The following is a 26,546-nucleotide window of genomic DNA, read 5'->3' as shown; positions in this document are numbered from 1 at the left end:
AATTATGAACAAAGAAATAGGCAATGGAATGAGGACAGAAATCGAGAATACCAGAATAGAAACACCACACGCTCAAATCAAGAAAACAGAAATAATGGTAGACAAAATGAACAGGGATATCGAGAAAACCGAAACAGATCCGACAGACCAAGAGAAAATAGAAGAGAAGTAAATAATACCCAGACAGATGAATATGACGGAGAGAGACATTATGACGAAAATATAAACAACGATGAGCAACCGGCGTCTTTTCACGACGGCACTCACTAAAAACCAAAAATCAAACAGGAATCTTTTGTCACCCCAAGGAGTTTATTAAATTGGCAGGAAACAACGAAAAGAAAAATGGAGTTAATTTAAAATTTGTGGATGGATTTATCAACGAGAAACCAATTAAAATTATGATAGACACTGGATCTGAAATAACATTGGTCAACAGAAAACTAATAGAAGAAGTTAACTTAACAAATTTAATTTATAAAATACCTAGGGTAAATTTAGTGGGCGCAAACAAACGGACATTGGCAACTATAAATGAAGGCATACGAGTAATGGTACGACTGGGCAAGAATATGTATGCACTACAATGTGTAATAATGCCAAACATGTCACATGACATGATAGTAGGAGTGGACGAATTGGCAGAAAAACATGTAGTGATAGATTTTAAAAATAATACGATGAAACTAACAGAAGAAAAAGAAAAAGAACAGGACAAGGAACATGAGAAACAAAATACGGACGAATCAGGTAAAGAACAAACAGTGGAAATGAATTTGGCAGCGAAGCAAGGACAAAGAAGAAAAAGGAGAAAAGGTCAGAAAAAGATAAAAGAAAATGAAACCTGTGGCTCCTCAAAAGAAGAGTTGAGCCCAGAAGAAGAAAATTTGAGAGTATCAGAAACAAAGGAAACCTGGGATTCCTCAAAAGAAGAGACGGGCTCAGGAGAAGAAGAAATAAAGCTAAAAAATGAAAGTGAAAAGAATATGATTGAAACAGTGGTATTTGAAGAGGAGGTATATGCAAACGAGGATGCAGAATGCACGGTAAACATGTGTGAAGAATCTGAGAAAAAAGACAGAAAATTGATATGTGGAGAAGGGAAAGAAAAAGAATTGCGGTTGATGTTAAGAAACTACGAAAATTTGATCAATGAGGAAAACAGAGTGGCTAAAAAGTACGAACATTCATTTGAGGTGAAAAACTTGGGAAATTTTCGATCAAAGACTTACCCGATTCCATACAAGTATCGACAAGAGGTGAAAGAAGAAATAAATAAAATGTTGGAAGATCAAATCATCGAAAGATGTGATTCACCGTATGTTAACCCGATTGTGATAGTAAAGAAAAGCAGTGGAGAATTGAGATTATGTTTAGATGCCAGGAATATCAACCAGCACACTGTATCACAATATGAATCACCTCTAAACATCGAGGCCATTTTTGGAAGAATCACCGGGTCACACATATTTTCGAAAATTGACTTAAAACACAGTTTTTGGTTGATACCGTTAGCTGAAAAGTGTAGAAACTACACTGCTTTTTCTATTGATGGTATTGTCTACCGGTTTAAGGTAGTGCCGTTTGGATTGCAGAGTGCTTGTGCTGCACTCGTCCGAGCTCTACATACCATTTTGAATCGCCACGAAGATTTCATAGTTCATTATATCGATGATTTATTAATTTTTTCACAAGATACTCAGAGTCATCTGAAACACATAGAAATAATTCTGGAAGAATTGGACACAGCGGGATTGAAATTAAACATTGAAAAATGTCAATTTTTTCAAAAAGATGTCATTTATTTGGGTTTTCAATTGGACACCAAAACAGTAAGATTATCCGAAGACAGAGTTAAGCTCATAGATGAATACCCAAGACCAACGAATTTGAAAACATTGAGAGGTTTTCTTGGCACGATTAATTATTTTAAAAAACTGATTCCCGATTTGAGCCAAAAGGAAATCCCTCTGATAAAGTTGCTTAAAAAAGGAATAAAATGGAATTGGAAAGAAGAACAGGAGGAAGCTTTCGAAACATTAAAACGAGAATTCGCAAAAGGAACGAAAATATACCACCCCATTTACAATTTACCTTTTATACTCCGAACTGATGCGTCCATACAAAAATTTGCAGGAGTTCTGTCTCAAATACAAAACGACCAAGAAGTGCCGATATGTTTTATATCGCGAGTGACTAAAACACATGAGAGAAAATATAGTGTTACAGAATTGGAGTTTGCCAGTGTACTATATTGCGTAAACAAATTGAGGTTTTACTTATTGGGAGCAAAATTCACAATCGAAACAGACCATGCAGCTTTAGTACATATCATGAAGAATAGATTAGTAAATAATAGAATACATAGAGGTATTCTATTATTACAGGAGTATGATTTTGAGTTCCGATATATAAAAGGAAAAGACAACATAATAGCCGACGCTCTAACACGGGATGAGGACACGGGAAAAAAGGAAACAATTACTCTACAGGTGGGACTAAATAGATTAATACAAGAAGAAGGGATATATTCGTTAAATGAGATAAGGACAAACCAAGAAGACCTAGAGGAAAGAGAGAAAAGAAGAGCGGAAGTAGAAAATGACATATATTTTAAGAGAATAGACGGAAAGGAACTATATTTAGTGACACAGACATTGGCCGAAAAGATAATAAAGAAATTACATGAGGACAATGGGCATATCGGTAGCAGAAAAGTTTGGCTCGTTTTTAGGGAAAATTACATCAGCCGACAGGATTACCGCATTGCAAAGGAAATTACCCAGAAGTGCGATGTATGTCAAAAATATAAGAGTCTGAATTTCAAAAACGAAAATGTTGCCAAAAATATTGAAGCCCGAAACAAACTAGACATTGTAGCAATAGATATGTTAAGCGATCTAATTATGACCACTAAAAGGAACAAACATATTCTGGTAATGGTGGATGTGTTTTCAAAATACGTAAAATTATATAGTTGCCGCACCACAAAGGGGGAGGAAATATTAAGAAAAATCGACAATTTTATAGCCATAGTAGGAACACCAAAAAAGATCCTACTGGACAATGCAACGTATTTCCGAAATGATCGTTTCAAGGGACAACTTCGAGAACGAGGAATAGAGACAAATTTTGTCAGCATCAGGCATCCACAGAGTAATCCTTCGGAACGATTCATACAGGAAGTGACGAAATTTCTTCGCATTGCAACAGATGGTCAACATCGCCACTGGGACAGGAAAATGGCGGAAATAGAAAGGTATCTAAATACAATTCCGAGCACAGTAACAAAAGAGACCCCAGAATACATCATGAAGGGTGTATTGCCGATAAGGCCATGGGAAGACCAAGAGCCAAAAGAATATCAACAGGTGATTGAAACCGTACAGAGAAGATTACGGCGAAGCAACGAAAAATATATCCAAAGACAGGAACAAAATAGAAAAAGAAGACCAGTGACTTTCCAAAAGGGTGAAAAAGTACTCGTGAGGGCATTACGAGTATCAAATCTTCCTGGGGGCATTTGCGCAAAGTTGATGCCTGTTTTCGAAGGCCCGTACATCGTGAATAATGAAAATGGGATAAATAGTTATGAGTTGAGGCACAGGAACTCGGAAAAGATCCGAGGAATTTATAATATTCACGATGTATACAAATATCACGAATAAAAGACAGAATTACATGAAGTAGATAGTAAGTTAGGATATAAGACGTAGATTAAAGTAAGGAAATATACAGGGAGTTGGTTTTGCCTCGAGAAAATTTATTTAAAAATGCAGATAAATTTTATCGAATACAAGGCGGGGATTTGTTATATTTCTATTTGATATGAAAATTAAATTTTGATAATTATAAACAGAATTCAATTTAATATAAAATATTTTCAATTTTCTCAACCACGGGCATATAAATTTAAAACAACCTGTATACAACAAATTGTTATATGTAATTTTAAGAAGTGATTAGAATAAGCGTACGAAACTCGGAACAATGTGCTTAGAATAAACAAAGTGAATGACGCGTACCATTATCGTTTCTTCGCGGAAGGTCGATCATTAGCCTATGCTAAATAAAACTCAGTGAAATAGATGATAGTTCATTATCGTTTTTCGCGGAAGGTTTCGATCATTAGCCTATGCTAAATAAGACTCATTTGAAAGAGAGAATAGGTCATTAAAATTTGTAAATAGTTAGAAAGTATTTTAGAATGGGAATTAAATATTTTCTTTTGAAATCCATTAAGCATATTTAGAAAGATTAAAAATTGGTTTTGAGGAATATTACGAATGAGAGTTGGTGGTGGAAGATTGATTTGTGAATTTGGAAGGGATATTTAGAAAGTAGGGGAATGAATGACAAAGTGAGATCAGAATGTTTTGAGCTGTCGAGAAGTGAAGTCGAGTAGTAGACGGTAGTGTTCGAGGAGTGAGAAAGCCGGTGTAGTTCCGTGAGTGTGGAGTATCTATCGTGGAACGAGAAGTAGGCCAGGTCGAGAGTAAAAGAACCTCCTTGAGCCCAGAGTGTCCCGGTAGCTGATAGCAGTTTCGAAAAAGGTAGAACACAGCATCACGACAAAAGCAGGAACGAGAGCTATTCGAGCTAGTTTTTCAAAGGAGAACATCACTGGAAGCCAGGACGAGGTTTGATCGCAGCCAAGGATAGCAGGAAAGGGTCTTGTGTGAGGACATTTTCAGTTCACCAGGAAAAGGTCAGTCTCATTTGTTTGGACATGAATGTATGGGTTTTTCGTATTAAATTCCATATAAAAAATTGAATAACATAATCAATAATATCAGAAAAGCTTCATCAAACTTAAATAGAGTTGTTCCTAATAACTCCTAATAGTTAAATGTTAATAAAAACTTTCAATTGAAAACCAAAAGGAAATAAGATTCCCATTTGTAAATGTTATGTTTAAGAATAATAAGAAATAGCAAATATTAAGCATTGATTGCCTTTTAAATAAAATAAAAAATATTTTGATTATAATTGTAACCCATATGTGTATTTTTTTACTCTTTTCTTTTCTATCCCGATTAGGAACCATTAAGAAATATTTAGAAGCCACGGAAGTAAATAATTAATTTATAATTCGCCCTGAGATTGAAAACATATTGATATATGATCTGGTTAATTAATTAGATTAGTATTAATACATTGATTAAATTAAGTAACATATAAGAATATTATCTCATATCAATAATCAAGATCACATCAATATATATATATATATATATATATATATATATATATAATAACCTCGTAATTCGTTATAGAGTCCACTGTAGTAAAATAACACATTACAAACAAATTAGTCAGAGTACCTACAGATAACATGTTATTGCATGAAGAGATTGAGTCATTCATCAATTTGTCATTTTATCATCATTGTAATTAGCATTCCTCATGACATGACCAACTTTATAGGAGCCAATTTAAACAGTCTAGTTTAAATCTTATCAAAAAATAATGCAAATTTAATAGTTTAGCTAAAAAAACGAATGTATGCCTAATTTAGCTAAATAGATGATGTTTCCAGATCTAGTAAATAAATATTTGAAGTTACGAATATTTACTTACTATAATTCTGTTGGAGATACAAGTTTTTCTACCAACATTATAAGATTGAGATTTTCTGGTTTCGAGACACACAGGAACAGAGGCGTGCGGTCCATGGAAGCGGGGGAAGCACCGCTTCCCTATTATATACTTCGATATAACAAAATATATTATTAACTAATATTTAATTATCAAAAATTTTCCCCAATCCCAGTAATCTACATATTATTACCTAGGCAATAGGCATTGAAAAATATTAAAAACTAATCGCATAGGAAGGAACTCAATATGCACTATCCACACATTTCAACTATTCGGTCCACCCCTGACAGAAGCGCATCTCAAAATCGCCGCTTGTCATGCAGTTGTCCCGTATAAAAATTGGTCAGGGTTCAATGACCGCACCCACTAGTCGCGCGAATTTTGGTACCCTGCAGAAGCGATCGTTCGATCGCCTTCCAAGAGTGGGATGCTCTGACTGTTACTGCTTCTAAGGGGTGCTTAGTCTGCTTAGGTACATACATTCGCTTAAAGAATATTTCGATTTAAATTTTTTGCAGAGATTTTTCCTTTTACTGATCTTTTATTTGACATTTTACAGATGAAGTCAATTGACATTGCATTTTGTATAAGACTTTATTATTGATGACTTAATTAAATTGATGACTTTATTAATACGATAATTAAAAAACGAGAGCAGTTTAAAAATATTTGGAATAAAACTGAAAATATGGGGTTTGAACATGAAAGAAAAAGAATGAAGATTGAAAATGTCGGCAACAGAGAGACCTTTTGATAACATTCTACAAAAAATGAATTTTCGCTTTTAAAATTTTAACGAATTATATAATATATTCTTATTTAATATTTCTAATTACAATTCATCAAAATTTCCCACAGAGGAATTTATTTCACTGCGATTAAATAATGAAACTATTTTGATATGCCAGCTTTGCATTATAAGTTAAGTGTTGTTTATGAAACAACTCACATTAGTGATAAAGATATACTCAGAAATCTGGGCATTTCTTATAACTACTGGTTTAAAAAAGTCCCTGTGTGAAGTGTCCAAGTTGTGTGAATTACTACAAACTATCCCAGTCACAAGTGCATCAGTTGAACGAAGTTTTTCAGTATTAAAATGCATTAAAAGTTTTACAAGAAATTCAACAAGATAAGACAGACTTTACAAGTCCATTGAAAAAGACCGAATTCAACAATTATCAGAAGTTGATAGGAGAATAGAGCTCAAGTATAAATAAGTGTCACATTGTTGAAAGTTGTGTGTTGTGGAAAATGCCTCGGAATTAAAAAAAACATTTAAATAGATCTCTTCTTTAGGAAACGAAGCCCGAAGCGAGGACTTAAGGCCCGAGCAAGCAATACAGATCAATGATAGGTCACTATAGTCACTAGAAATAGCGGCAATAGAGTGCCTCACGCATTGATCGGGGTAGGATTTAGTGTGTGACTCCTTGTACCCAGGACGTCTCACATAAGCACTTTGCTGATAGAGAGCCCCTATAGCGCATCAGAGTGTTATCAGGTGGGAAGTGGCTCGACCCTCGACCCTTAAGAAAATATTTTTATATCCTTATTGAATCGCTTCCCCTTTAGAAAGTCACCGCACGCCACTGCACAGGAACATAGTAAGCTGGTACATTAATCTTCTTATTTTGTAGCCTTCGTTTGATAGTCTTCTTCTTCTTCTTCTGGCATCGTAACCCTGGATGGGTTACGTCTGTCTGGCTATGTCCTTCCATTCAGATCTCTCTTGTGCCCTTCCCCTCCATTGTCTTATATTCATGAATTTCAGGTCGTCTTCCACGTCATTAAACCATTTCGTCCTGGGCATTCCTTTTTTTCGCCTTCCTACCGGCTTCCACTGTAATATCATCTTCGTTTGATAGTGGAATGCATAAAATAAGCTTCCATCTGAGTAAGCCCAACCTGTACGTATTTTTGTTCAAATCCAACATTCTTACTGCGAAATATGTGTAATAGGGCATTGGGAACATTATAACTTCTATTTTGATAGGCACAACTGTCACTGTAGAGCACTATAATATTTTCCTTATCCTCAGGCAAAGGGAGCAGAGATAACACAAGATTGGAAATATGTACTGCTAGTAAATTCATTAGAATAGAATAGAAATATGCTTTATTGTCATGAAAAATTTAACAATTTTATAGACAAAGCTTACAAGAATCATAAATAAAAACAATAACAAATACAATTTACTAGAATTATACAAATCGTCAATATAAATAAAACATAATAAAGTGAAATAAAAATCAGTAACAATCTATTGCAAAATTAAAAAAAAAAAATTGCAAATTGCGTAATCTACCTTAAGAAATTTAATAAGTAATTTAATAAGTTATGATGCTGCATATGACACTCAAATATAGATTAAGATTCTACTTAAACATAAGAATACTGTAATTTCTTAGTTACTGGTTAAGAAACTCTGCTATTGAATAATATGGTCTTTCAGATAAATAGGCTTTTGTCATTTTACGGAACTTGGGGAAAGATGTTGCAGATTTAAGTTGTAGAGGGAGATGGTTGTATAGTTTTTTTGCAGAATATAATATAGATTTCTTTACTAACTCACTGGACGGGATGGTAAATAGATGTCAAAGGTAGAATTTCTGGTGTAATAGTCATGTCTAGGTCTTGCAGACAGTTTCTAAAATATATAAAGAAGGTAATGTTAGAATCCTGTGATCTTTGAAGTAGCTTCTGCAATGTGTTGTTCTTCTGAGGCCAAACAGATATCTTATTGCTCTTTTTTGTAATTTAAAAATAACATCGGATTGGGCAGCTGTACCAGAACCCCAAAAAGGCAGACCATATCGAAGATGGGACTCGAACAATGAAAAGTATGTTATTTTGGAAGAGGCTAAATCAATTTCCTTCGAAACAGATCTTATTGCAAAGCAAGCTGAGGATAGTTTCTTGCTTAACACATCGATATGAAGGGACCATTTAAGGTTGCTATCTAAAAAAAATACCAAGAAACTTTACAGAATCAACGATACTGATCTGGCTGTTATGAAGAGGTAAGGGTTGAAGAGTTCCTTTATAGGGTAATGCTACTGTTTTATCTACGTTAAAAGAGAGTAAATTAGAATCGAACCAGGATTTTATTGTGAGTAGATCAGAAGTTATAGTAGCATGAAGAGTTGCGATATTTGAGCTGCTCCAAGTGATACTGGTATCGTCAGCAAAAAAAAAACTTTTCCATCGATTTTTAAACTAGTGATGTCATTAATAAAGATAAGGAAAAGTAGAGGACCCAATACTGAACCTTGTGTTACCCCACATCCAACATTTTTGAGACTAGAGTCTGTATCATTTGCTCTAACCAGTTGTCTCCTATTATCCAAGTAAGATTGAAATCAGTTCAAAGAAATACCTCGAATTCCATAGAAATCTAGTTTTTTTTATCAAAATGTCGTGATTTACACAATCAAAAGCTTTGGCATAATCACAAAAAACAGTGGCAGTGTGGAGATTATTGTTTAATGCTTGATAAACCTCATGTAGTATAGAAAACATGGCATCGGTGGTACATTTATTATTTAAAAAGCCGAACTGAATTTGTGATAAAATCTTGTTATCAACGAGAAAGGACATAAGTCGGGCTTTTATGAGTCTTTCAATAATTTTGGAGAGTACCGGTAGTAATGTAATAGGTCTATAATTGCAGGCAATAGATTTTTCACCACCCTTATGAAGAGGAATAATGATGGCCGTCTTTAGGCACTCTGGAAATTTACCTTTCTCAAAAGAATCATTAATTAGAGAGATGAGGACTCCCAACACATTGTCTGGGAGATTATTTTTATGGATAGTCCATCGGTACTACAGGAAGATTTGCTTTTGATACTATTGATTGTTTGGATCAGTTCAGATTTATCAACCGGTCTTATAAAGAATGAATTCGAGACCTTTCTTGAATTAGGGAGATAGGAAATGGGATCTTGTTGTGAAACAATAGTTGATGTTATATTTTTACTCACATTAACAAAGTATTCATTTAGATTTTCTGGGTCTGGAAGGGAAAATGTTTGAGCTGTGTGAGTTTTATTTCGAAGATCGTTTATTATGGACCAAGTTTCTTTTGCAACACTTTTAGAGCTTCTGAGACGATTTTGATAGTACAATTTTTTAGCCGATTTTATAAGTTTTAAATAGATTGACCTGTACTTGGTGATATATTCAGTAACAGACGCTGGTATTAAATTTCTTGATATACAGTAGTGAACGCATGTTTTTGGCTGATATGCGGATACCTTTGGTAGTCCAGGGTTTGCGATGTTTTTGCTTAATTGTGATTAAAGGAAATGCTTTATTGAAGATACAGACCAGCTTATTAAAAAAATCACTGAAATTATAATCGACGTCCATAGAAAGAAAGTGCCACTCAGAGGTTAAGCATACACGTTGGAATTTACGAAAGTTCCGACCGGAAAAAATCCTGCCTAAACGTCGAGTTTTCGAGGAGGACTTGCTAAAGATGTTAAACTTCGTATAAACCGCTTCATGATCAGATAGTCCCGCATTAACAGTTGTAGCGCAGACATCACGGGGTGAGAAATCTGAGACAATATAATCAATTATGGTAGATGAAGTTTTTGTAATCCTTGTAGGAGAATCAATGTGCATTGATAGACCATATGATTCGAATAAGTTGACCAGAGATATTTGTGTAGCACAAGCAGCAGCACAATTAATGTTGAAGTCCCCGTATAAAATTTTTCTGCTTTTACGGGGCAGCTCATCTAACAAATTAAGCAGGTTCTGAAAAAATAGTTCCACGGAAGAGTCAGGTGATCTATAAATGCAAATAATATAAAGATTAAGGTTCTTACTGTAAACTAAGGAAAACTCAAAGAATGCTTCACTTAATCGAAAGTCATATTTTGTTACCAGAGAAAAATCATTATTTGTAGAAAGAATTAGGGTGCCTCCATGAGCTGCACTTGGACGGTCATACCTACCAATAGTGGAATATTTTTCTACAAAAAAAAAAGGCTCGTTGACTTCAAGCCAGTGCTCAGTAACCGCAACTATCGGTGGAAACCCTAATTCCTCTAGAAACAGAAATAATTCATCAGTTTTATATCTTATAGCACGAATATTAATCAGAATCATGCTAAAGTTGTTATCACTAAAATAATTTGAGGATTCTAGTCCCTCAGAACACGTCGTGATGTTTAAAAATTTCGTCTTGGAGAGGCAGCGGAATAGTAGTTTCGGTGGCATTCCCTTGATTTTTGCAGGTGAATAATTCTTTCCGAAGTTAGAAAAGACCTAAAAGCAGCAAGATCAGCGTCTACCTCATCTGCACCAATTCCATAAGCATCATTAAAATCTAGAAGAATTTTTCGTAGATCTTCACTCTTTGTAGGAAGTCCTTCGGAAGCCAGAAACAATTTAACACTTGTGTTGGTATACCCATCATAAAATACTGATGCAGGTTGGTCGTGTAGATAAGCAAGATGAAGTTTAATGGCCTTTAAGATATCCGGTTCCCTTAATCTGGCTAAAAGATATCGACTATTAGAGTTATTGGTTACTCTAACTCTTGGTGGGGTCAATGGATCCAGATTAGTCGATGGTTCTAAAGTATCTTTCTTAATGAAATTAATATGGGTATGGAACGGATTCTTAGTTTTGCAAATTTCGATGGCCTGTTTGTATGTTTGTGCTCTGAACTTCATCTTTGTTGTTGCATAAACTGCTATTTGAATTTTCCAGGCTAATAGGACTTCTGATATTCTTCGGATTCTTATGTGACTCAGATGAAAGCGTTGGTTCGGAATATGAAGATTCGATAGACCATTTAATGTTTACACCAGGTGGCCATTAAATGTTAAATTTCCTTCTATTTTGATCCAACAGCATTTCAACTTATTTTGATTTTCTTATCTTCTTATGTAGTGGACCAGAGTTGTTTTCAATATCATTACACATTTTGCTGTGCATGTTGCTCATCAGCAACATTTGGTGTCTCTCTCTAGTGCGGGTGTCGCCAATGAGCCACATGTGCTTACTTACATCATATTACAAAAAATAGTTTAGGTTCTGGGAGAAGTAGTTAACAAAATATATGCAGTGAACATGTTACGTTATTATCAATTTCTTGTTCTTCAAATATTCAATAGATGTCCCTTTTTTCAAATGATATTGACAAGACCATTTTCTTTTATTTTGTACACTTTCTTTCCTATCTCTTATCTGTCAGAATCTTGTTGCTAAGAAATTTGATGTACAACTTCTTGGCCTTCCATTTCTTCTTCTTCTTCTAATGCCGACTCCACTAATGAAGGTTGGCTAAAACTATTGCAAATTCATCTGTACCTTTTGCTTTTCTTAAAAGTGTCTGTGTGTTTAATCTGGTTCAGTCGCAATGTTTTTAAGCCAGGATATTTGTGGCCTACCAGGACCTCTATTTATACCAGCGGACAACTACCTAATGGTTGGTCTAATTCACTGTTTATAGCTCTACCTAAGAAGACAACAGCAAAAACCTGTGCTGATTATAGAATCATCAGTTTGTTACACCACTTATTGAAAATTTTTCTAAAGATAATACATGGTCGTATCTACAACAAATGCGAGGAATACCTGGATGACACACAGTTTGGTTTCCGTAACGGGTTTGGAACGAGAGAGGCACTGTTTGGAATGAACGTACTTGCTCAAAGATGTCGAGATATATATGTAGACATATACTGTTGTTTTATTGACTTCCAAAAGGCATTTGATCGTGTTAAGCACTCTATATTGATCGAAGCTCTAAAAGACATTGGCTTGGATAGCAGAGATGTTCGAATAATTGCAAATTTATATTGGAATCAAACATCAGTTTTAGTAGATGGTGTGGAATCACAGGCTCTTAATATTAAAAGAGGAGTACGGCAGGGACGCCTCTTGTCACCCCTGCTTTTCAACGTTTACTCCGAAAGAATTTTCAGAAAAGCACAACAGAGACCTAAAATTGGCATTGAGGATCCGCCTATTTCGCTGCTACGTGTTCTCGGTCTTACTTTATGGTGTCGAGTCCTGGACTGTGAATAAAATCGATCTAAATCGCCTTGAGGCCTTCGAAATGTGGTGCTATAGAAGAATTTTAAAAGTTTCCTGGGTGGAGAAGATTCGAAACTCCACAATACTAGAACGTCTCAGCAAGACTACTGAGATCATAAAAAGCATCAAGCAGAGAAAGCTGGAGTATTTCGGACATGTAATGAGAGGTCCCAAATATAGGTTGCTACTAAATATCATGCAAGGAAAAATAGCAGGCGAACGCAGTCCAGGACGAAGAAGAACCTCATGGTTGAAGAACTTGCGAGATTGGTATGATGTTGATACAAGCAGGCTATTTAGGGTGGCAGTGAATAAAATTAAGATAGCTATGATGGTAACCAACGTTCTGAAAGGACATGGTACATGAAGAAGAAGAAGGACCTCCTTCGATTTTACTCTTCATAATCAGCTGTAGCAACTTGTATTTATCATTTCTAAGTAAGTACCTAAATATGGTTATTAGATTATTCTTGGAGCGTTGATCGAAGAATAATAAACAACAGCGAGGTATAAGAGGTGAGTTTATGTAGGTAGTAGTTCCCGACCATTTTCCGCTGTCGTTTTGGCGAGCTGAGCAAATCCGACAGTTTTCCTCTTACCTATCCTTATACGAGCGGTGATCATATATCCCTAATGTGTTTTTTCATCTGGCGAGCCGAGCGAGATTCCCTTTCTTCCCTTTCCTTATACATTCATGTCGTATTAATAAAAGCAATTCATATTTCACGCGATCGTCAAAATCATTCATTCATGTACAAAATATCGTCACATCGGCCCGAACAGAAAGCTCGATGCGTAGATTATTATAAATATATTTTATTAACGAAATTAACGAGTAATTAAGGCTAATTATCTAATTTTTTGTATGTTTTGATTCCAAATAAAAATGTCTTAAAAAAACGAACTCTTTTCTTCGACTGATTTAGTTACCTGGAGCAACAACGCAACGACCTCGTTACATGTTTTTCTTCTTTTATTGTGGTCAAAAGTTCTCTGTCTCTTCCCATTCTGTGCAACACCATTTTGTTAGTATGTAATATGATCAGTCCATGGTAATTTCAAAATTTTCCAAAAGAGCCACATCTCAAAAGCTTCCAGCTTTCTCATTAAGTCAACATTAATAGTCCAAGCTTCGACACCATAAAGAAGAATAGAGTGGATATAACTTTCATTTTACCATCCGATATAGGATTTGCAGATTGAGTCTTTAGTTACTCAGAAAAAATGGCCTTCCACTATTTTTTCTAAAACTCATCAAAATTTCTTTGTCTATCCTCTTCATTTAATAATGCTCAGTGTACTTTGCTGTTATTATTTCTGCAAACAGATTGAGACTTCATTACTTTCTCTTTTCTTTCTACATCATACTTTCAGCTTTCTTATGTTTTCTTCTTTAATTTGTATGTCTCTCCCAGTTTTTTATTAACCTTACTATTTGATACAAAATTATAAACTGTCATTCTAAAAAACACTTTAGGTAAACACACTAAAAAATATAGGTATTTTGTATTTTCACAGCTACTTGAATATTTCAAGATTGTAAGAATCTCTCTATTTCACCATCATTGGTAGCTCGACAACCCTTTTTGGGTCCTGGCTTGTTCTAGGATTTTCCGCCATTCTGTTCTGTTCCTTGCTTTGTTCTTCCAGTGGGTAATCTCAAGTGTTTTCAGATCTTGTTCCACTTGTTCCATGTATCTAAGTATGGGTCTTCCCTGTGACCTTCTCCCTGCTGGTGTCTGCCTCATTATATGTTTTGGTGTTTCAGTCTCCAACATCCGTTAAACATGGCCCATCCAGCACAGACGTCTGATCTTTATGGATGTTATGATGTTGGGTGCGTTGTATGCTGTGTATAGTTCAAAATTATATCTTCTGAGCCTAGGCCTACATAGTAAGTCTGCAAACCTAACAAAATGCACAAAGAAATTTTGGAAACTCCACGTTTAAAAAAATCATGTCATTTATTCACGATAATAAATTTATTAACAGCTAGAATTATTATGAAATTATAGTTGGATACTTACTTAATGAGAAGCATATAATATAGAGCTTTGAAAGCTGTTTTAATTTAGTGAATAACTGACAACCATAACAAGGCACAGCCATGTTGACATTATAATGAAAACTGATTGAGTTACCAGGGTTGCCAATTTAAATTAATAGATACTGGAGTTGAGGTTTTCTATAATATGCATTAAAATGTTAACATAATAATAGACAAGGTTTAAGAACTAAGTTAGGTGATCTTTTGCATAATATACCAGCATGTCAACATGACATATCGATGATTAAGAGCGCAGATATAGTATGTCCAAATATCTTAATTGTTGAGGAGAACGTTTTGAAGTTTTCACGTTACTTTTTGTTTGATACTGCTGATATACCGATATATCATAATGTTTGGGTAATAAGTTCGGGTATCATTATTAGCTTAATGTAGATATTTTTTAAAATATTATGTATTATTGGGTTAAAAAATATTTTTTTTGAAAATGAGTATGGACATACAACATAAGGCGTATGTTACTGTATGTCCCAAAACAAACATAACATGTACTATGTTTGTGCACTTCCAAACAGACATAAAATATCTGTGCAAGTCGGTTTTTGGTACAAATGGGAAATACTATATTTTGGCAAGGTCGTTTAACCCATTTACAATCATTCTGGACTTACAATAATTATGCAGAACATTCATATGGCCCTACTGAATATTTTTATAATGTTATCTTAAAATCGGCAAAAAGTGGACATACTATATCTGTGCTCTTAACCATCGATATATGTCTTGACAGAAACTTGGCTACATAACGGCATTAACGATTCTGAACTGAGCTTTACTGATTTTAACATATATTGTTGTGACCGCTCTGCTAACACCAGTGTCTTCAAGAGAGGAGGAGGAGTGCTAATGGCTGTACACAAGTCAATACCAAGTACTTGTCTCCAAGTACCAGATAGCATTGAACAGGTCTTCATTAAGGTTGGATCCAGTGTTTTTAGTTTTATATTAGGAGCAGTCTATTTACCTCCCAACTCTCCGGCACAGTCGTATACCATTTTCTCTGAGACACTGGACTCGCTCGCACTATTGATGCCTTAGTTAAACCTACACATGGTTGGGGATTTTAATTTGCCTCATGCTCTCTGGCAAAATGGCCCCTTTAGTTCTGTTGTGACTGCAGGAGGAGCATCATTACAGGATGTGTCTTGCATCCAGATTATGTCAAATGTTTGAAGTTTCCACAACCTTTTCCAATGTAATCATCATGTTACAATACACAACAGTCTCTCTTAGATCTTTTCTTGATAAATGACCACCTAGCATAAACGGAGTTAGCAGACTTTTTTCTAGTTCCTCCAGTCATTCATCCACCACTCTCAATTACCATTAAATGTAACCTGTTACTACAGAGATTTCAGGTTTGCAAACTATCAGAATATTTCCTTATTGCTAGACCAGTTTAATTGGGACAATTTGTTTATTAACGTGAATCTCAAGACTATGTTAAATATATTTTATGAAATTATTTTTATAGCTATAGACAAATTTGTACCATTGAAGAAGTTTTCAGCCAGAAAATTCCCAATATCAGGATCTAAAAATTTTTATCACCTTAAAGAAAAAATTACACAAAAAATATAAGTCAACTGGTTGTTTGAATGACTATTAAGAATTTTCTAGGGTTCGACAATTGTGCAAGGATCTGACTCGGGAATGCTACTCACAATATGTTCAGTCTACTGAAACAGCTACATCTTCAAATATCAAGAAATTCTGGTCTTTTGTTAATAGTAAAAGAGAAAATAGTGCTTTTCCTAATGGACTTAAATATCTCAACAAATATTGTAGCTCAGGCAAAGATATTGCAAATTTGTTTGCTGATTATTTTTCCACAGTTTATTCTCAGAGTAATCTCAATATGCCCAATCATGAACTATCTTCATCCAATACTCATATCACTAATCATAAAATTTTAGTACAGTAAAACCTCGATATAACGGACCTCTATTTAACGGACTTCGGATATAACGGACAAAAAGTCCGGTCAAATGTAAAAAAATTAAAAACGTCCTGTTAATATTATACTTTCTTAACCCTGCCCATACAAAGAGTTGCCAGATGTGATTTTAGAAATCCCCCAGTTAGAAACTGAAATTCGCACAAATTGTTCTCAAAAAGTTCAAGTCCCAAATTTAAATTTTTGCCACATTTTATTAAATCAGCAGTCAAATCTAGAGAACAGTAAACCAAAATTATACTGCTTATCAATAGAGAGCGCTGGAAATAATTCATAAGTCCTATCGTCTTCGAATATCATATTATGAGAGTAGAATATACAGTTCTATGTACATTCACAAATTTAATTTACCATGACCCCTTCAATTCCTCCATAATTTTCCCTCCCAAAAAACTCCCCAACCCTTTGTGCTTATAAAAATTCCCCCAGACGCTGTCAAATTACCCCAAAATTGTAGGAAAGTACCCCAATCTGGAAACGCTGGATTTATTTTAAACATATTTTTATATAACGGACTTTCGGCTTTAACGGACACGCCCTCCCCCCAATTAGTCCGTTATATCGAGGTTTTACTGTATCAGAAATATACACCAAGCTCTCTTAAAGAAATTCCTTTGTTCTTAAAGAAATGCAGTTGTAACCTTTCCAGGCCATTGTATTACATATTTAACTGTTCCCTTCAAACTGTGTTTTTTCAGATTACTGGAAAGAAAGTTCTCTTAAGCCTATATTTAAAGACGGGGATATCTCTCGTTAGTAATTATCGTCCTTACCCAAAGTGTTTGAGAGTCTGGTTTGTGACTTTTTAACTCCTTTACTCGAGCCTAAACTTATCGATCAACAATTTGGGTTTAGACCCCATAGATCTACTGAGCTTAACCTATTTAACTTATGTAGATTTTTTGTTTGACTCCCTTGAGAGGGGGTATCAAGTTGATACAATTTACACTGATTTCTCCAAGGCGTTCGACAGGGTGTCTCATGGTATGTTGGTCAATAACCTCAGAATGATTGGTGTTGATGAACCAATTATTTCTTGGTTTAGCAGCTATTTGTCTAATCGTAGATAGATAGTAAAAATTGGTAATTTTCTTTCCAAATCAATTCTTGTTCCTTCAGGGGTTCCTCAAGGATCACATCTTGGGTCTCTTCTGTTTAACATTTTTGTAAACGATATTCACGAATGTTTTTCTTCTTCCCTTTTTTTTGCTGTTTGCCGATGACTTAAAATTGAGCTGCCTGATTAAATCTCCCAATGCCTGTGATAAACTTCAACATGAGTTAATCACATTGTTGGACTGGTATACAAGAAATGGGATGAGTCTGAATCCATCTAAATACAAAGCCATTACATTTTCTCGACCTAGATCCCCAATCAATTTTGAATACAAGATTGGACAGCATTGCCTAGATACTGTACCTTTCATCAAGGATCTTGGTGTTACTTTGGATGCAACTCTACAACTTCCAGATCACTTAAATAATGTAGTCAACAAGGCATTTCAGATGCTTGGCTTTATCAGAAGAAGCCCACAGGATTTTACTGGAATTACTGCCTTAAAACACTTTATTGCTCTCTTGTCTCTCCCCATCTTGAATATGCATCCTGTGTATGGTCACCTTTTTATGGTGTGCATATTGAGACCTTGTGTCGTGTTGAGCATAAAACCCTTAAACAGATTGCTTTCAAATTTAACTTCTTGGGCAACTACAATGATGCAGATTTACTTGCTACATTAAATATGCCACCCATTTCTATGCGTCATAAGAAGAGAGATTTTATTACTTTTTACAATATCCTGCATGGTAAAGCTGATGCTTCTTCTTTGCTCAATAAAATTAATATACATGTTCCATCTAGACCTACCAGATCTATAACTAGTTTCCATTACCCTATACATCGCACTAACTATGGATTTAACAACTTCATTTCTAGGGCCCCCGTAAGCATTTCTGGCGCCTGTGTGCAAAAAAGATTTTGGCGCCCCTGAAGGCATTTTGAATAATGTTTTTTATGTATTTTTTTGACAGTAGGTAGGTGCTTGAAATAAAGCAAATAACTGAACTTTAGAAGTCATATTCGTAGTACATTCACCCACAGTCAAATATTGCAAAACCTCCGAATTTTAAAGAACCGCTTGGATTGACATATTTGGCATACCATAGCTAACATGTCAAATAAAAAAGTGGTATCGTGCTGATGTGTGATTTGTCCTGGATGTGAGTTTCACCCCTTATCAGGGATAAAAAAACATAAGTTCAAAAAAATCAGGAATTTTTGTTGCTGATTAATTTCATTTGGGATGCTAATTAGGGGGTGATTTTTACGATTTTTTTACCAAAAAAATAAGGGAACAACTTTATTTTGACCGTAACTTACTTACTTTTGATGCTAGAAATATTTTTAAAAAGCAAAAATAAACCTTTTTTAAACACTTTTAAAAAGTTTTAATGAGTTTTACCCGAAAAGTGCTTAATTTTTTCATTATTTCACGTTGAAATATTCAATTTAGAATTTGACGAATAAAAACCTACTTTTCGTTAGCTGCAAATTTACTTCTACTGGGTTTACAGACTTCATAAATACACACCATTTTTTCACTTTTTTGTAAGCTATATTTTTGCTAAGATTTTTTTTTGTTCGATAAAATACATACTTTTTGAGTTCTTCGCCAAAAACGGGGTTTTTTGTTGAGAAATGAACATATTCACTCGCAAATAACTCAAAAAGTATTGACTTAGTTAAAAAAATCTATAGAATTAGTCAATTTATCCAATTCCGGACTTATTTTGAAAGTATGTTTTTTTTCACCCCCCAAGAAGGGGTAAAACTCACCCCATGACAAAAGTTATGGGGACAAGATCACTTTTTTTCTTTGGCATATTAGCTATGTGTACCTATGCCAAATTTCACGTCAATACGCGGTTACAATAAGCGGTTCTTTAACATTCACAACAAAAACCGTGAGTAAATGGACTATTATTTTTTTGTACACTAAACTATCAAAATGGTACAAACAGAATAAAATCATAATAAGATAAATTAAAATGCCTGACTTCTGACATGTTGTTTTACATAGAAATCAGCAGTAACTGGATGATATACACTCCGCCAAAAAAGTATCGCATCACCTTAAAAATGGGACATTTTTGAAGTATTTTCTAAACACGTGGTCCGATTTTAGTGATTTTTTTAGTATGTCATAGCTTTATTCTTCAAGAATATCGCTGCAATCATATTGTTGCTAAACAGATAAATTTTCATTGTATACCGGGTGTATGAATCAAACTGTGTTTTTAAAAAAGGTTCGAATCAGCCTGTGGAATATTCTAGCGTAGGTATATAAAATATTGAAATTAAAACTAAACTGTAGCTTTCTTAACATTTTGCTTTTTGAAGCATTCGCTTATGTTGCGTAATAAAAAAGTTAGGTACTTTAACAACTAGTAACGTTCTTCATCAATACAGGGTGTTTTTAAATAAGTGCGACAAACTTTAAGGGGTAATTCTGTATGAAAAATAATGTATCGCTTGACTTATAAACATATGTCCGCAAATGCTTCGTTTCCGAGATACGGGATGTTGAATTCTTGCTTACAAACTGACGATTTATTTACTGCTCTAAAACCGGTTGAGATAGGCAAATGAAATTTGGTAGGTTTTAAGAGGTAGTTATTGTACATTTTTTGGCTACAATTAATTATTTTATATTCACCATTATCCGACGCCCTGAAGGGCACTAAGGATTATGAGAAAGAAGAAGATATTCACCATTGGCGTGCATACGGGTCATATTACTCTGTCATAATCCCCGTATGCACGCCAATGGTGAATATAAAATTCTTAATTGTATGCCACAAAATGCGCAATAACCACCTCTTAAAACTTACTAAATTTCATTTACATATCTCAACCGGTTTTAGAGCAGTACCTAAATAAATCGTCAGTTTGTAAGAAAAAATTCAACATCCCGTATCTAGGAAACGAAGTATTTGCGGACATATGTTTATAAATCAAACGGTCATTATTTTTCATGCAGAATTACCCCTTAAAGTTTGTCGCACTTATTTAGAAACACCCTGTATTGATGAAGAAAGTTACTAGTTGTTAAAGTACCTAACTTTTTATTACGCAACATAAGCGAATGAATCAAAAAGCAAAATGTTAAGAAAGCCTTAGGCTACAGTTTAGTTTTAATTTCAATATTTTATATACTCTAGAATGCTAGAATATTCCACAGGGTGTTCCGAACTTTGAGGAAAAAACACACTATTATTGTTACACCCGGTATACAATGACACTTACCTGTTTAGCAAAAATATTATTACAGCGATATTCTTGAAGAATAAAGCTATGACATACTAAAAAAAAATCAATAAAATCAGACAACATGTTTAGAAAATACGAGACATACACCTCAAAAATGTCCCATTTTTAAGGCGATGCGATAATTTTGACGCTTAGTGTACTAATAAAATTTCACATGTATTTATACCTTCTTCTTAGGTACCGTGTCTGTATTCAGACGTTGGCTGTCATCATGTTTACAAGTCCCTGAAACCTTTCTCTATCGGCTTCTGCACGAAATAATTTTTCTAATGTGGTTCCATACACTTTTGTTTAATATTCCCCAACCATGAAAGTTTCTTTCGACCAATCCATCTCTTTCCCTCCACTTATCCTTGTATTAAAGGTGAATTAGATGGTATTTAGGTCCTCTAATTATATGTCCGAAGTATTCTGATTTTCTCCTCTTTTTCTCCTATTTATACCTAATTCTATTTAATTTCTCAACTTATATTTTAAAATTAACTTTTGTTTTTTTTGTTTTTTTTTCAAATTATTTTGCAATTTTGGACCCCGGGTTTTTGCGCCCCTAAAGGATGGCGCCCGTGTGCATTGCACACTTTGCACATATGGTAGCGGGGGCCCTGTTCATTTCAAGAACTGCTAGACTAGCCAATCAATACGACAACATAGATTTCTTTGAAAAAAATGAATTTATTAACGTTTCGACGCCCAAGTCGAGTGTCGTTGTCAAAATACAAAATACAGTACAACCTGCCATATCCGGACCTGTCATATCCGGACCTCCCCATATCCGGACGGTTCTGCGCCGTCCGGATCTACCGAAATCTACCGAGAAAGGCAGTCCTGCTGTTGGACAACGCACTAAAAGAAGAACTAAAAGATGGCAAAATAATGTATTATAGAATCTATAAAACGTGTCTATCGACGAAAGTTATTGACGGCGCTGATTACTGGAATGTATGAAGGAGAAAACGTTTCAGAGACTGTAAAAGAAGTAGTGGTCTTGATATCCGGATTTTTTCATATCCGGATCGGCCTGTCGCCACATTGATCCGGATATGGCAGGTTGTACTGTAATAATAAATAAACAAAAATGTTGTTGCTTAGTAAAAAATTCTTCTAATAATTTATTTAATCTGACTCATTTATATCGGCAATTCAGGCATGTATTATACATTTTAAAGTAGAAGACTTTAAAATGATATTGCCAATATTGATGAGTTGCGTTCCTGGGATGACTTTACTAAAAGATAGTTCATTCAATTACATGAAATCAACCCCAACTCAAGAATATCCGCCACAAAAAATCATAGCATGTGATCTGCCTTTAAAAAGACAACCAAATGCAACGATGGCAGTAAAATTCTCGCGCTAGAGATTCCATAGTAAATCACGAAATTTTACTGCCATCGTTGAATTTGGTTGTCTTTTTAAAAACAGATCACATGCTATGATTTTTTGTGGCGGATATTCTTGAGTTGGGGTTGATTTCATGTAATCGAATGAACTATCTTTTAGTAAAGTCGTCCCAGGAACGCAACTCATCAATATTGGCAATATCATTTTAAAGTCTTCTACTTTAAAATGTATAATACATGCCTGAATTGCCGATATAAATGAGTCAGATTAAATAAATTATTAGAAGAATTTTTTACTAAGCAACAACATTTTTGTTTATTTAGTATTACAGTTAAAACCGTTTATAGCGAACTTCAGGGGACTGGTGGTTTTTGTACGCTGTAGCCAGTATTCTCTGTAAGCGGTTATAATATGTTATAACGAATATGTTGCTATAAACGATATTACACTGGTAGCAACAGTCAGCTCGTTGTGAGTTTTTGATGCAAAAATGTGTAACTTAATCTATACCTATAATATGTTATAACATTGTTCTGAAGCTATTTTCTTGTGGCATTTTTATAATCAAGTATATTCAAATGGGAAATAAGCCACAATTTTACCTAAAAATGATTTTATTAACGTTTCGACGCCCAAGTCGGGTGTCGTTGTCAAAATAGAAAATAACACTAAATAAACAAAAATGTTGTTGCTTAGTAAAAAATTCTTCTAATAATTTATTTAATCTGACTCATTTATATCGGCAATTCAGACACGTATTATACATTTTAAAGTAGACGACTTTAAAATGATATTGCCAATATTGATGAGTTGTGTTCCTGGGACGACTTTACTAAAAGATAGTTCATTCGATTACATGAAATCAATCCCAACTCAAGAATATCCGCCACAAAAATCATAGCATGTGATCTGTCTTTAAAAAGACAACCAAATGCAACGGTGGCACTGAAATTCTCGCGTTAGAGATTCCATAGTAAATCACGAGGGAAAACCAGGAAAAACCTCGTGATACTATCCCGACATCGTAAGTATTTGGGTTTACATTTAGTTTACTCTCAAAACTAATACCAAATTCTGACTTGATATTTTAAATTTTAAATAATACTCAAATACTAAATATGTACTAACTCGATATGTTACTGATTTACTAATTGTGGTATTTTCTTTCTATTATTAATATTTTATTATTAATATTCTATTAATATTAATATCACCTATTTGTTAATAAAATCATTTTTAGGTAAAATTGTGGCTTATTTCCCATTTGAATATACTTGATGTTATAACATATTACACATAATATTTAACATATGTGTCTATTGTACTTACGTAAATCTAAATATGTACATACATAGATACATATAATAATATGTATTGGAATGAGTACAGGTAGTCAATAAACAATACTCATAATATAACGGGTTCTCATTTTCGTATTATAAAAATGTAGGCATACATACACTATTTATTTTTAAAAACACCAAATAATGTAAAGCACACCGTTTGGTGTCTTGGGTCAAATGGTGGAATAATGTAAACAAAATCGTATGATACCATGGAGCCGCCTAGGAGGTCTAATTAGTGTTTAAAGGACTTACAATTGGACCCAGCCCGGATGTACATAATACCATCATAATCATAAATTAATAAAACCTTCCTTTTCATTTCTTGGCAATATGGGTACCTTGGAGAGACACAACAATACAATGCCCATTTTCATAACTTTACAGCCAATTTTAAACTTTTTCCAACAAAAAGTGTTATTGCGATGTGGAAACAATATTATATTATAACATTGTATCTATTGTCATTTAATTGAATCATGCATTTGTTATTTATATTATTTATTATATTATTAATTGTTTATTAATATAGTGTGTAAAACGGTCATAATTGAAAAAAATGGATGTTGTATCTTGCCGAGGTACAAATATGTATGTTGTAACCAATATTTCAACTGCCATTGTTCCAAGAAATATGTTCGCTTTAACCGATTTGTTCGTTATAAGCAATATAAATGCTTTTTGTATATGTCATTTTACGGGTCCTACTATTTTGTTCGTTATATCCGATTGTATGTTATAGCTGGTGTCGTTGTAAACGATTTTGACTGTATTTTGTATTTTGATAATGACACCCGACTTGGGCGTCGAAACGTTAATAAATTCATGTTTTTAGTAAAATTGTGGCTTATTTCCCATCGAAAATACTTAACTTTTGTATTGCATTGTATAATAATACAGATTAACTTTTTGTATTGTAACCGTAGATATAGTCAGTATTATGAATTTATAGTTTAACATTAATTGTAATTGGGCTTGCCCGTTGATAAATAAAATAAATAAATAAATAATCAGCTGACACACAAGCGTTTCTTAAGACTGAAGAGGAATAATGTTTGTGCAATTTGGTATAATAAAGTCATACCTATTTAAAAAAAATGTAGTTACGAGCATTGCTAATTACAATGACAGTATGCTGTTATATGCTGTATATATTATTGTACTAGATCATAGATACATATTGTACTAGATCTTGTAATAGATCATATTAACATTAAACAAATTGAAAAACAAAAAATATAAAGTGTAACTTGAACAAATACCTACCTGTTTTCTCCATCTCCATGTAAGAAATTTCTTACAATTCCATAAGGGTCATCACCTAGATTTTCTGTATCAAGACAAACATTGAACAGAGCAGAATCAATAAATTTAAACGCCTGAGTATTTCCGTTTGATTCTATGTTGTGTCTTAAAGTCGCCCATCTATCTCTTTCCAAAGTAGTAAGGACACCAACTGGAAATTCACACTTGGGAACAGGGTCATCCAGAATATATTTCAAGCTTGCTAGAATTTCATCGGCAGATATAATTTCGTTGTTCTCATTGAGCACTCTAAATGCATAAAAATGGCCTTTGTGCTGTACAGTTATGTGCTTCCCCGCAGGGTTGTGCACAAGTCTATCTTTGTCTATCTCTGGTATTCTTGTAGTATTAAATAAATTTGGGTATTGGTTCATGTCTAGAGGATAGGCCTTGAAGAAATATGCTCCATACCACGATACTGAAGGAGGCAACAAGCTACAGATGTTTCTAAATTGTTGTGTATTACTCTTTTTCGGATTTAAATGGAACACTTCGGGTTCTAAAATACCTGCATTTAGTGACTTATAGAATTTCAAAGAACTAATAATCAAATTAGTGGTTCTAACCAACTGGTCGTTATAAGCTGGTCTGTGATCTTTGTGTACAGACAACATCGGATTGTAGTTTATGGGTATAGGTTTTCGATCTCTTAAATAACTATCAGACCAAAACTCGGATATATAACTTGTGTGTTTATTCATTTGATCATAATTTTTTAATAAATTTTGCAACTGCTTTCCGGAACTTGTTCTAAACTGCTCTACGTTACTTTCTGTTTTCCTATAAGCCTCGTCAATCAATAGAGGTTTTTGTGCGGCCAAATAGCGTTTGCAGCTTAATTCTAATGCTGGAATTGGTAAACGAGGAAGAGATGGCTGGAAGTGCATAGTTGGTATCTGACTGTTCTGTAAAAACTGATAATCTGCATATTCCTTCGTTATCAAATTTTTCTTTATGAGTTGATATATGGCTCGGGGAGACTTATCTCTTAAAATGTCCACTGGTTGCCTTAGCATTGTCATTTTAGAAAGTAATGTGTACTTACAGATCAGCTGGAAAATATATTTGCTAAGTACTTGTAATGTTAATATCCACCTTGATTAGTTAATTAGAATGATCACAACAAACGGAACACAAAAAATGTAAGCAAACACCTTACAACTGCATTAGTTGTAATTAAATGAACTGATTAGATTAGGTTAAAGGTTAATAAACAAAACACAAAACACTTAAACTTGCGTCTAGAGAAAACCAAATACTTTGCTTCGGAGCTTCTAGACAATTGACAGCTCTCTGGATTTGGCGGGCAATTTGAAAATATATATATTGTACCTATACTACTTATACATCCTATACAACTTATACATCATTGAGTTTAAGACAGTAAATGAAAAACCTCACTTCGCTTGGTAGATTATCTATATAAATGTAAATGAAATTCAAAATATACTTATTAATCTAATTATATAGTACATATTAGCAATATTTTAAATAAAAAACTTTGTCATGTAGGTACCTTATAATAATATGTACTTATATGT

The 26,546-nt window shown here is 34.1% G+C and overlaps 1 protein-coding gene across 1 annotated transcript in view; it reads right to left on the bottom strand.

Moving 5' to 3' along the window:
• The window catches only part of LOC114337383 (carnitine O-palmitoyltransferase 2, mitochondrial), a 74,425-nt gene extending 48,187 nt beyond the window's left edge, over positions 1–26,238 (bottom strand). The window contains exon 1 of the mRNA XM_050663165.1: positions 24,967–26,238. Within this exon, the coding sequence (XP_050519122.1) occupies positions 24,967–26,027 (1,061 nt within the window). The 5' untranslated portion in view covers positions 26,028–26,238. The remainder of the gene's footprint in view (positions 1–24,966) is intronic.
• Positions 26,239–26,546: the final 308 nt, after the last annotated feature.

The sequence above is a fragment of the Diabrotica virgifera genome, chromosome 10, assembly GCF_917563875.1.
Source record: "Diabrotica virgifera virgifera chromosome 10, PGI_DIABVI_V3a".
Classification (NCBI taxonomy): domain Eukaryota; kingdom Metazoa; phylum Arthropoda; class Insecta; order Coleoptera; family Chrysomelidae; genus Diabrotica; species Diabrotica virgifera.
This window is presented reverse-complemented; position numbering and strand designations above follow the sequence as displayed.